At 35.2% G+C, this 12964-nt stretch overlaps 2 protein-coding genes across 3 annotated transcripts; one reads left to right on the top strand and one right to left on the bottom strand.

The window, feature by feature from the left end:
* The first annotated feature begins 1802 nt into the window (after positions 1-1802).
* Positions 1803-7892, top strand: LOC107480388 (calcium and calcium/calmodulin-dependent serine/threonine-protein kinase). 2 transcript variants are annotated; one of them, XM_016100516.3, is made up of 8 exons: positions 1803-2139; positions 2793-3563; positions 4174-4228; positions 4602-4712; positions 5488-5720; positions 6168-6375; positions 7146-7205; positions 7295-7892. In XM_016100516.3, exons 2-8 carry the CDS (start codon positions 2854-2856, stop codon positions 7469-7471), a joined length of 1554 nt encoding a protein of 517 aa, XP_015956002.1. In that variant the 5' UTR covers positions 1803-2139; positions 2793-2853; the 3' UTR covers positions 7472-7892. The 2 variants fall into 2 exon arrangements, with proteins under 2 accessions (XP_015956002.1, XP_015956010.1); XM_016100524.3 differs by having other exon boundaries at positions 2788-3563.
* A 4227-nt stretch (positions 7893-12119) lies between these two features.
* On the bottom strand, positions 12120-12623 carry LOC107480439 (uncharacterized). Its single transcript, XM_016100584.1, has one exon. It carries the CDS (start codon positions 12621-12623, stop codon positions 12120-12122), a length of 504 nt encoding a protein of 167 aa, XP_015956070.1.
* Positions 12624-12964: the final 341 nt, after the last annotated feature.

Genomic DNA, 12964 nt, shown 5'->3' with positions numbered 1-12964 from the left:
CATACTCATAAATTAAAAAAACAACAGCAGCAGAGTAACAAATCCATTTTTAGCAATAATTTCGACAACACAAAATCAATTTCTTTGATTGATTTCACATTCAAAAAATCAATAATCAGATTCAGAACAGACTCAATAGAGCAATAACAATACAATCCAATTACAATATCACAGCAACCCACTACCCAATATCTCAACAAACAACATCCAAATAATTAATCATGCTTCAACAATTAATCATTTAATCATGCTTCAAGCAAATAGTTTTTCAACAATTAATCATGCTTCAGCCTTCAAGCAATAGCTTCAACAATTAATCATGCTTAAAGCAATCAGCTTCAACAATTAATCATTTAATAATTCTTCAAATGGGTGTTGACCCGGTGTGTGCGAATGGTGCTGATGAATGTAGAACCAACAATTAATCATACTTCAAGTAATGACAGCAAGGTTTATAAGTTAGAACCAACAATTAATCATACTTCAACAATTATTATTACAACAAATTAGATTTATACCTAGGGTTAGTGGAAGATAGGGAAGAATGCAGATCTGACGGCGACAGGGACAGTGGCTGGGTTGGAAGGGTCGAACAGAGCTGGCACCGGTGGAAAGACACACGCGATGGCAACTGGCGCTGGTGGTGGCTGCGATTTTGACGGCTGAAAGGAAGGGTAGCTGAGCGAACAGAAAGCTGGCTGAAAGAAACTTGCGACCGTGAGTGACTTCCACGAACCATGCGACGGCGGCGGTGGCTGGACGGAGGTTTCACCAGAAGTTCGAGGTGGAAAGTGGAGACTGGAGACGTCAGAACTGAGAGCGAGAGGTGACTGGTGAGCGTGGAGGGCTGGGGCTTGGGAGTAGTGTGCTGTGGGTGTCTGGGTGAAAGCCAAAGACTAGGGTTCCCTTTTAGCTACCAAGTCCAAACGCCGCGTTTTTCACAATTTTGGCAAAATTTTAAAAACCGACCGGGTCACAGTTTGATTCGACCGACCGATTTCTGACCAGTTCAACAGTTCAAATTCGATTTTTGAAGTTGACGAATCGTTCTTGATAACGGTTTTTGTTTCGACCGGCCAGTTCAAACTGGTTTTTAGAACATTTTTTTATGATTTGGTGTTGTCTTATCTTCTATTTGTTAGATGTGGATCATAACTTATATTTTGCTAAGGTTAGATATTGTATTTAGGCGTATGTTTTAGAACCTTTTGTTACCTTGAATCTCCCCGTTTCACGTCAAGAACACATAAAACTATTGGGAAAAATAAAACAATTAGTTGATAATTAATTTATTGGCATTGGTAAAGATGTAGAACAAGAGTCACAAAGCTTGGAAGGGAAGAATATATTTTGGCTATAAGAATGAAGGAACCATGTCTGTATAATAAAAGTGAAAAAATATTTCCTTTTGCTCTGAGTCCTTTTCTATTGTTGTGAAACTGAAAAATGGAACTCTATGAATGAATTGAATATGCAGAAATGAGAAATGGAATTCTTGGAATGAAAACAATCTTCATAAATGAATTGAATCTGCCTTATCTATGCAAAAATGAAAAAAAAATGAACCTTTGAATTTGAATCTATTGAGAATTGTAAAAAAACCTATAGAGAATTCTAGTATTTTTATTTTTTATAATGATAATATATGAATTAATTGGTGATTAGTGAAAATATATTATTTTTTATATTCATTTAATTGTAACTGAGTTAGTCGGTTTAATCAATAATTCAGTGGTTGAATTAATAATTCGGTTTGATTGTCGGTTCGATTATGGTAACTACGCCAAAACCAAGTTAACAATTAAAAAACTTGCCTTGTTCAGGAAGCTCAAGTTTGTCGCATCTCACGCACTCACTTCTGCCGGCCACCTTAAGTCAACTCTCTCTGGCCTCTCGCCGTCTGCCTTCCTGTGTCTCACACAACGGTACTGCTGTCTTCAGTTAACGCTCACGCTCTCTTCGCACTCTTCCTCTCACTCAATGACGTGTGCGTCTCCGTGATATCTGTCTCTCTCGCTCGTTCCATCTGCCAACACTCATCCTGCTCGAGGAAGAAACAAAGACGCCGTCGCAGGCGCAGCATCGACACCGCTGCAGGTTGAATTCAGTTGATCCTCCTCTTTTGCTCCTCCATTCCAGGTGGTTTCCTTTTCCAGAATCTGTTATGCTGAATTTGCTGAAATTGCATGCTTTTATAAATAGAAAGATGCTTATATTGACTAGATTTTACAATCTATTACATTCGCAAATTTTTTTGTATATACATGTATTTTTAGTCCATCCGCCATTTCTGCCGTTTGGCGCAACGCCATGAGGCGCCATCCAGAATAAAAAATTATGCCAAGGCGTCGATGTTAAGACCATCTGAGCAATAAAACTACCCCATATTTCGTATACAACTCGTGCTTTCGTACGGATTGTAGGATATTTGTCTAACATTTGTCTCTGTCTACTCCAACCTTGATTATATACATTCCCACTATTTGGCCATGTAGCATTGCTGCTTTGCTCATTTTTTTCCAAATTGTAAGTTGTCTGCTGTTAATTTTCTTTCTTGGTTATGAGATATGGTTATTGTTATGAGCCTTTGCCTCTTATTTCTTTCTGGGGATTTTGGTCTTTTTTCTAGTGGTGAATGTTTCAGTGACATGATTATTGTTTGGACTTTTATCTGTTGTAGTTAGATCTGGAACTTTGCTTAGAAGGTTTCTATCTTTTGATTCCAACCCTTTTTTGTTTACAATTTGCTGAGATGGTGCTCTTTGTTTTCATGATGTTTAAAATTAGCACAGACTTCGATTTCAAGAAGGACGGACCTTGTTTTGTGCAACACATACATCACGAACAACTACCATGGGACATGAATCCCGAAAGCTCTTGGATGAATATGAGGTGTCAGAGATTCTAGGAAGAGGTGGATTCTCTGTTGTTAGGAAAGGCATAAAAAAATCAAGCAGTGATGAGAAAACTCATGTTGCCATAAAGACACTAAGAAGAGTAAGTGCCTCTACTACGACCCCTGGTTGTTTACCAAGAGAGAGGAGCAACATGGGGTTTCCCACATGGAGACAGGTTTCAGTATCAGATGCTCTTCTCACCAATGAGATCCTTGTGATGAGGAAGATAGTCGAAAATGTGTCGCCACATCCGAATGTGGTTGACCTCTATGATGTTTATGAGGACTCGAATGGTGTTCATCTTGTTTTGGAGCTGTGTTCTGGCGGTGAGCTGTTTGATCGCATTGTGGCACAGGATAGGTACTCAGAGACTGAGGCTGCGACAGTTATTCGCCAGATTGCGGCGGGCTTAGAGGCTATTCATAAAGCAAACATTGTCCATAGAGACTTGAAGCCTGAGAATTGCTTGTTCTTGGACAAGAGGAAGGATTCTCCTCTAAAGATCATGGATTTCGGTTTGAGCTCTGTTGAAGAGTTTACTGATCCAGTTGTTGGTTTGTTTGGTTCCATTGATTATGTTTCACCGGAGGCACTTTCTCAAGGAAAGATAACAGCTAAGAGTGACATGTGGTCTCTAGGGGTAATTTTGTACATCTTATTATCTGGGTATGTTAATCTAATTCATGTTTGGTACAGTTGCACTTTGTTCAGTTAACGGTTAATGCTTACTTTGGTATACATGTGAATCATGTTGGTCTCATAGGTTTTAATGAGTCAAAATATTTTCTGTAAATAATCGTGAGTCAAGTTAGCCCCACATTTGATTAATGAAGGACTAATAAAATAAAGTGCTAACTTGACTCGCATTTATTACTTAAAGGGAACTATTTTAACTCTTCCAAGTAACTTTGTACATCTTTCTGTTTGGGTATGTTAATTTAATTGATGTCTCGCACAGTTGCATTATGTTCTATTTTTCGGTGATGCCGATATACCTTGTGCTTAATGCATATGGATGATCGTACTTAATAATCACTTTTAGATCTAGAAATGAAAAAAAAAAAAGTTGCAAAGTGCCTTGGCATGAGTTACTTCTTCTATTCTATATTTAATATGTCAATTCTAACATTTTGAAGTATTATTGAGTCAGTGAATTTAAATAAATTGATTCAAAATGTACTAAAAAGTTAACTTATACAAGAAAACTAATGGAGTAATTTGTTTAGGGTTTAAAACTCTTGGCAAACAATTAAGGGATTGTTTACATGTTTTGCAGATATCCGCCTTTCATTGCTCAGTCTAATCGCCAAAAACAACAAATGATAATGAATGTAAGTAACATTTGCACAGATTAATGTTGATGACTCAAGAAAGTATAAGATATCAATTGGTTACATATCATCTAATATATCATCTATTTTCCCTCTACATCCTCTATGTCTTAGAGATGTTACTCTAGTGCAATGGTATTAGCATCACCACTTTTGCCACATAAGTAATTCAACTAATTGAGCATTTAAATTTTGCCAAATCCAATGACCAATAATTTCCAACACTATTTAATAGATAGAATTATTACCCCTATTCAACCATAGAACCGAAATTTTCACGTGTCACAAGGGGGTGTGTAACATGGCTAATACAAATATCATAAACTCATTGTTTTATTTTGTGTTAGTTTAACAAAATTAAAACTTGAAACAGGGGAACTTTAGCTTCTATGAGAAGACATGGAAGGGCATTTCTCAATCAGCAAAGCAATTGATTTCGAGTCTTCTGACAGTTGATCCTATTAGGAGACCTAGTGCGCAGGAGGTATTGTATACCCTACCAAACTTAATAAATAACTAAGGTTGTGACATATTTGCAATATAAGGAACCATATCTTTCTGCATGAGGATATATTGCTTGGGGAATTGGTGTAAAATTATACATAAAATTTGTTTAGGTAGAATTTAATCTGATTTTCACCTTTGAACCAAGACAACTTTTTTTTATCTTAAAAGCTACCCTTACAAACAAACACTATGGTATCGTGGGTCAAGTTTTCTATATAAAAAGAAAATTTTGTTTTCCTTCTTGTTCCTATACAAACAGTAGCCATCTATTCTTTCAAAGAATACATTTCATTTCATATATTGTAAATAACACACAACTAAATAGTATGTACTTGATTTTTTTAAAAAATATATTATTCTCTAAATAAAGGGGCAACCCAACAAGCACGGTCTTGTTGAGTTGCTAGTAAATTAGAAGCTTGCCAAAAAACTCCATAGAAACAAAGGGCAATCTAACCTAATGCAAGAATTGGTAATTGATTACATGACTTGAACTAATGATCTTGAAATCACATGGAGACAACTCAACTGATATTTTAAGGTTTTCATAATATACACAATATCTCACTGCTGTACAAGACAACAATAAAGCATTGTGATGCCTTCATAGGTCCTAATTACGTCTCAAATTCGGTGCTAAATTATTTTCAATAATTTTATCATATTTCAAGCGGATTAAAGTTTTCAGATAGTATATTAACATAATCAGATAATAAGAACTCATAGCTTCATTTCTCTATGTCTTGGATAAGCTCCTGAGTCATCCATGGGTCATAGGTGATGTAGCGAAAGATGATCAGATGGACCCTGAGATTGTCTCAAGGTTGCAAAGCTTCAATGCTCGTCGCAAGCTCCGGGCAGCTGCAATTGCAAGCGTATGGAGCACCACAGTGTTCTTGAGAACCAAGAAACTGAAATCCTTGATAGGATCCTATGATCTTACAGAAGAGGAAATTGAAAATCTTAGGATACACTTCAAGAAGATGTAAGTAATCAGAATATACACCGAAAAAAATATTTACTAGAGTCATTAATTGTTGAAAATTTATTAGTGCTCAATAAACTTCACCTATTTAACTAGTTTTTGAGGTTTATGGCTACTTATTTTTTATGTAATATTAAATTCTACATTTATAAACTTTAGTCTTCTGATGTTTAGTCCTGGACTTAAAAAGGTATGGTATTAGAAGTCTCTCAATTACTTAAAAATCTAACCATGATCATTTTTCAAGTATTTGGTAATCCTCATGCCCTTAAAGATTATCTTTAATAGGGATTGAGATAAAATAACAGTTTTTTTTTTATTTAATTTTAATCCCATTTAAATTGTCCCACATTACATGAAACAACTTGTACCATTTCAATGTCTCAACACATTCAACTATATTAAAGCTCATCTAATTCTAATATGACTGTGTTTAACACTTAACAGATGTGGAAATGGGGACAATGCCACGCTCTCTAAGTTTGAGGAGGTACTGAAAGCAATAAATATGCCATCACTAATTCCTCTAGCACCACGCATATTTGACTTGTTCGACAACAACCGTGATGGAACGGTTGACATGCGAGAGATTTTATGTGGGCTTTCCAGCCTCAAGAATTCCAAAGGAGATGATGCCCTCCGTTTGTGCTTCCAGGTTAGTGTTTTAAGGGTTTTGTGTGTGTGTGTGTGTGTGTTTGCACACACACGCGCGTGTGGGTGTGGGTGTGCGTGTGTGTATTACTAGTCATATTTTTTGAACGACTATGTCATGATACCACTCATCCCAGAGGCTTACGCTGATGGGAAAAGGTAACACTAATGGTTATATCTCTAATACTCCCTAAACTTCCATTGTCCGCATTGTACAAATATTCCATTGGCTCCCCATACTTTCCCTATTTTATAATTCCGTAGAAGTGTTACAATTCCTGAAGTTGAATTTCAGAAATATAACGTAAGTTAGGATTGTTTTACAAAGTTGGATCTAGGGAATAGCAAAATTAAATTCCACACAACTCAGAAGGGAGCAGAAGAGAATATCCTAAAACAAGGAAGTTTAATAGAGTTCTTCACAATTCACACTCTTTAGTTTCCATTCCCAATTCACCCCCTCCCCGGCGGCGGCAGCAGTGGCAGTGGTCTCTCTCTCAAGTTGATCTCCTATTTGGGTCCAATTGGGCTTTTAAGTCCCATAATCCTAACAAGAAGCCACCTGATACGTTAACATGTCATGTAACATGGTATGATAATGAAAACATGATGGTGCACATTAATGAAAATAGATTTAGACACTAATGTAAATCATGTTTTCCAAATTCAGAGCCTTAAAAGGTTTGTTTGTTCTTTTTCTTGTTTCTTAACTCGCCTATAATTTCATATATAATATGTGCTAATTTTGGTTGTTCGGTTTTCTTGGAGCACCAGATGTATGATGCAGATCGATCCGGGTGTATCACAAAGGAAGAAGTAGCATCCATGCTTAGAGTAATAAACCTCTCTTCCAATTCCTTAATTTCTAAAGCCTTCTCCTTTGGCATATTCTTTAAACAAAAATAAACAATCCGTTGAAACAGGCTTTGCCGGATGACTGTCTTCCCGTTGATATCACGGAACCTGGCAAATTGGACGAGATTTTCGACAGAATGGATGCCAACAGTGATGGAAAAGTCACCTTTGAGGAATTCAAAGCTGCTATGCAGAGAGATAGCTCCCTCCAAGATGTAGTCCTTTCTTCCCTTCGCCCACTATAGTTTTTCCATTTTCCATCCAACCAATCACAATGTTTGGGGCTTTCCTTTTACTTATGTTCATACTGATGGTCTCTTTTGAGTCCACTATGTGTATTTTTACTTGGTAAGATTTACTCTCGCTTTTATTCTCCAACCAAACATATCATTGGAGAAAAGAGAGGGAATGCAGTGTTGAATTGTTTGAAATGTCTAGATTTTTCTGTGACATTTAGGAACCTTTGCATTCTCTAATTATGTTATTGAGTACCAGAAAGGCAGAAAGCTAACATGTTCATCATAAATACTGTAATTAAACTAGAAAAGCCAACACTTTTCAGTCATTACATCCAATGTGTGATATAGGTAACAGATCCTGTAATGGAGATGCAAAGTTTGGTTTGAGAGAAGTGAGAAGTTGTAGGGTGGACTCTTTTTTTTTTCCCTATGCTATTTCCCAGTTTGAGAGATCAAAGATTAATACGTTTGCGAATCTAAGTTTCATTTAAGGTCTATCGTTGACCAATAAATTATTATATATGCAAGATGTGATTCGAATTTTCGACCCTTGTTTAAGCAGATGACTGAATTGACCATTCTGTAAAACTTAATATAATTTTACTGTTATAATTTTCTTTCATGTAATTTCTTTTATTTTATTATTTTAATTAAATATTTATTAAACCAATAAAATAAGACACATCACAAACATGAGACATCATATAATAATATAATTTTTCACATTCTCCCACTTGGCTTATGTGTCATTATTCCTATTGATGGTTTAAGAAATATTTATCATAATGCACATTTTTAAGCAATTACTTGCATAACTTAATTTATCATGATAAGAGTAAAACTAGCATGCGTCATAGCGGTTGTCCGTCACCTAATCGACATAATCCCTTCTATGTACTACAAAGTTAGCCACATTCTTAACATGAGCCATAATTAGGAAGTATATAACATAATTAGTCCAATAATAATGTCTTCATTGTAAGACAATACCTGATTATTTTAATTCTATTATGTATACAACAAATTGAAAATTAGTTAATACAGAAACATTAATTCATTTGAGCTCAAAATGTCAATATTCATACATCACAAACTTCATTAAACATATTTTGATCCTATAAACTCATAATACCCATCCTTTCAACATGACTAGTAAATGTTTTGGGCGGTAACCCTTTGGTCAAAGGATCAGCAACCATAATATTGGTGCTAATGTGCTCTATTGACACTCTGTTTCTGAACTTCTTTTTTAACGACAAAGTATTTCAATTCCATATGCTTAGCACCTTTGGAATACTTGTCGTTTTTAGAAAGGAAAACTGCTGCAGAGTTATCACAATAAATTTTCAGTGGCCTAGCAATACTGTCAACAATTTCAAGCCCTGAAAAGAAGTTTTGCAACCACTTAGCCTGAACCATGGCCTCAAAGCATGCCACAAATTCAGCTTTCATTGTAGAAGTAGCAATTACTGACTGTTTCGCACTTTTCCATGATATTGCTCCTCTATCTAAGAGATACAAATAACCAAAAGTGGATTTTCTTGTATCTACACAACCGGCAAAATCTGAATCTGAATATCCAATCACCTCAAGGTGATTAGATCTCTTATAAGTAAGCGTGTGTTCTTTTGTCCCTTGCAGATACCTTAGAACTTTCTTTGCAGCTTTTCAATGATCCAATCCTGAATTACTTTGGTATCTACCAAGCATACCAACTGCAAAGCTGATATCTGGCCTTGTGCAAGTCTGAGCATACATCAAACTCCCAACAACAGATGTATATGGAATTCCTTCCATCTATTTTCATTCCAAATTATTCTTTGGACATTGCATGAGACTAAACTTGTCTCCTTTTTGAATTGGAACGGGTAATGCTGAGCATTGTGCCATTCTGAATCTCTCTAATACTTTATTAATATATGATTTCTGAGACAATCCTAATAGTCCTTGTGATCTATCTCAGAATATTTCTATTCCAATCACATAATTTGCCTCACCGATATCTTTCATTTCAAAGTTATTAGAGAGATATTGCTTAGTCTCGCTTAATAGACCAAAATCACTAGATGCAAGCAAAATATCATCAACATATAGAACTAAAACAATGAATTTACTCCCACTGACCTTCAAGTATATACACCGATCAACGGTGTTTTCCTTAAATCCAAAGGACAGAATGGTATCATTAAATTTGATAAACCATTGGCGGGATGCTTGTTTAAGTCCATATAGTGATTTCTTAAGTTTACACACCATTTGTTTTTTCCCTTTAACCAAAAATCCTCTTGGTTGATCCATGTAAACATCTTTCTCTAAATCCCCATTAAGAAAGGCGATTTTTACATCCATTTAATGTAACTCTAAGTCATAATGAGCCACCAAAGCCAAGATGATCCTTAAAGAGTCTTTTCTAGAAACTGGTGAGAAAGTCTCTTTGTAATCAACGCCATCTTTTTGAGTAAAACCTTTGGCAACAAGACGAGCCTTGTAACGTTCAAGGTTGCCATGAGAATCATGCTTAGTCTTAAAGACCCATTTACACCCAATTCTCTTGCATCATTTAGGTAATTCCATAAGGTTCCATACTTTACTTTGTTCCATTGATTTAAGCTCATCTTTCATGGCCTCTAACCATTTATCAGCATTATCACCATTAATGGCTTATGAGAAAGAAACTGGATCATTAACAATGCTCAAGTCATTTTCTGACTCTTGTAAATACACCACATAATCATCAGAAATAGCAGATCTTCTTTCTCTTTGAGACCTTCTTAATGCCATTTCTTGTGGTTGTTTTATTATCGGCTCCTCATTAACCATGGGATTAATAAGTTCTTGTTCCTCTTGATTGTTATTTAGTCCAACAATAACAGGATCAATAATTTGTTGTTCCTGTTGATTGTGATTAAGCTCAATAACATTTGGAATAACAACTTTAGAAGTAGAAGTACAAGTTGAAGGAACTTGAATTCTTACTTCTTTAATCTCCACATTTTGTGAAGCTGTACTCCCACTGGTCTCACCATTCTCAATAAACCGTGCATTGCCAGTTTCAATTATTCTTGTACTATGAGTAGGACAATAAAATCTATACCCCTTTGATTTTTTTGGATAACCAATGAAATATCCACTGATTGTTCTTGCATCCAGCTTTTTTTCTTGCAGATTATAAGCTCTTATTTCTGTTTGACATCCCCAAACATGTAGATGTCTTAAACTAGGTTTCCTCCCAGTCCATAACTCAAAAGGAGTTTTAGGAACTGCCTTAATAGGAACCCTATTTAACAAATACATAACAGTTTTTAAAGCATACATCCACAATGATATTGGTAAAGATGCATTACTCATCATTGTTCTAACCATTTCTATTAAAGTACGGTTTCACCTTTCTGATACACCATTTTGTTGAGGTGTACCTGGCATAGTGTATTGAGCACATATACCACGTTTTTCAAGAAATTTAGCAAATGGACCCGGATTTTGTCCTCTTTCGTCGTATCTTCCATAATATTCACCACCTCTATCAGATCTAATGATTTTCACCTTTTTATCCAACTGTCTTTCTACTTCATTTATATAAATTTCTAAAGCATTAACTACTTGAGATTTATCATAAAGTAGATAGACATAACGATAACGTGAATAATCATCAATAAAGGTAATAAAACATTTTTTTATTGAAAGAGTTTACATTAAAGGGTCCACATATGTCAGTGTGTATAATTTTAAGAAGTTGGGTACTTCTTGTGGCTCCTTTTTTTGTGTGTTTTGTTTGCTTTCCTTTAATACAATCTACACAAATATTGAGATTAGTGAAATCCAAATTTGGAATGATGTCATTCTTTATCAACCTATCCATTCTTTCTTTGGAAATGTGACCTAAACGTTTATGCCACAAGTAAGCAGAACGTTCATTCACTAAACCACGTTTAGTGCCAACTTTATCATACAAAGTCATAAGTGATTCAGCATATAAATCATCAAGATTAAATTTATATAAACTATCAGAAAGTATGCCAGATCCAATCATATAGTTGTGCTTAAACAAACTAAAACAACTATTACCAAAATTAAAAGAGTATCCAGCAACATCAAGTTTAGATAAAGAAACTAAATTCCTAGAAATACTTGGTACATAAAAAGTATCTAGCAAATCTAAATGATGTCCAGTGTCGAGAATCAAGCGATAAGTCCCAATAGCTTCTACTGGAGCTTTATCTTTATTTCCCATGTAGACAAACTTTTCATTTGGCCTTATGGTTCGGGTTGTAAGGAATCCCTGCATCAATTTAGAAACATGAGTCGTACCTCCAAAATCAATCCACCATGTATTACGAGGAACTTCAACTAAGTTTGATTCAATACATACATAAGCATAATTAAGCTTATTACCTTTCTTTTCAAACCAAGCCTTCCTCTTTGGACAATCATTTTGGAAGTGTCCAGGTTTCTTGCAGAAATGACACTTATCTTTCTTCTGGATTTTGGAAGAGGACTCAGTAGTCTTTAATGGTCCCTTTCCCTTTCCCTTTCTATGTTTCTTTCCAGTTTTCTTTCCAACTCCTTGATGGTTCAGGTAATGGATGGAATGATTTCCTTGATTCTTAAGTCTGGTTTCCTCTTGAACTAACATACTATGCAACTCATGCACATTCTATTTATCTTTCATGGTATTATAGTTCATTTGAAAATGACCATATTCAGACGGTAATGAGTTTAAAATAAACTGCACAAGAAAATTTTCATCCACTTCCATCCCCAATGACTTAAGTCTTGCTGCAATATTTGTCATTTCAATGACATGCTCATGCATAGTACGAAAACCATCAAATTTCATGGTGGTCAAAGTACCCATTAACGTCCCAGCATGAGACTTATCAGTAGTTTGGGAGCGTTGTTCCACAAGTTTCATAAATTCTTTAGCATTATCAGACTTGGAAAGAGCTGACTTGATACTGTTTGCTATGCTCATCTGCATAAACATAAGACTAAGTCTGTTTGACTTTTCCCAAGCTTTATAATGAGCTTTTTCTTTATTGCTACTAAGAATAGTAATAGCAGTAGGTTTTTGAACTTGAAGTGCCAAATCAAGATCCAAGATACCAAGGTGAAATTGGAAATTGGACTTGTTCAGACCAATCAGAAAAATCCAGCCCATTAAACATTGGAACAGACGTAGCATGCGAATGCAATGCGACAGGAAGAATTGCTGCAATTATCACATACTTAATATTAACACTTTGAGTCATAAGATAACACATTCAGATTCAAAGAGCATTCATAGAAACATTCAGAGTATATTAATATTCTCCTTTGGGTGATATATCAATATACAATAACACAATGATGCTAATAAACTTAACTTTATTTAGTAAAGATATATGCACCAATTAAAAATATTTAATATCTTTGGATATTTAAATACTAATAACAGTACATATATATGCTAACAATCATGTTCATTAATTATAAGATCAACTAATCAACCTTTGGGTGATC

Source organism: Arachis duranensis, chromosome 1 (genome assembly GCF_000817695.3).
Source record: "Arachis duranensis cultivar V14167 chromosome 1, aradu.V14167.gnm2.J7QH, whole genome shotgun sequence".
In the NCBI taxonomy this organism is placed as follows: domain Eukaryota; kingdom Viridiplantae; phylum Streptophyta; class Magnoliopsida; order Fabales; family Fabaceae; genus Arachis; species Arachis duranensis.
This window is presented reverse-complemented; position numbering and strand designations above follow the sequence as displayed.

Bases quoted from the DNA above. Each gene is read 5' to 3' on its own strand.
- LOC107480388 (XM_016100516.3), top strand. From the start codon at position 2,854: ATGGGACATGAATCCCGAAAGCTCTTGGATGAATATGAGGTGTCAGAG. The intron at 3,564-4,173 runs GTATGTTAATCT...CATGTTTTGCAG, and splicing joins TTGTACATCTTATTATCTGG to ATATCCGCCTTTCATTGCTC. The intron at 4,713-5,487 runs GTATTGTATACC...GTCTTGGATAAG, and splicing joins GGAGACCTAGTGCGCAGGAG to CTCCTGAGTCATCCATGGGT.
- LOC107480439 (XM_016100584.1), bottom strand. From the start codon at position 12,623: ATGGGCTGGATTTTTCTGATTGGTCTGAACAAGTCCAATTTCCAATTT.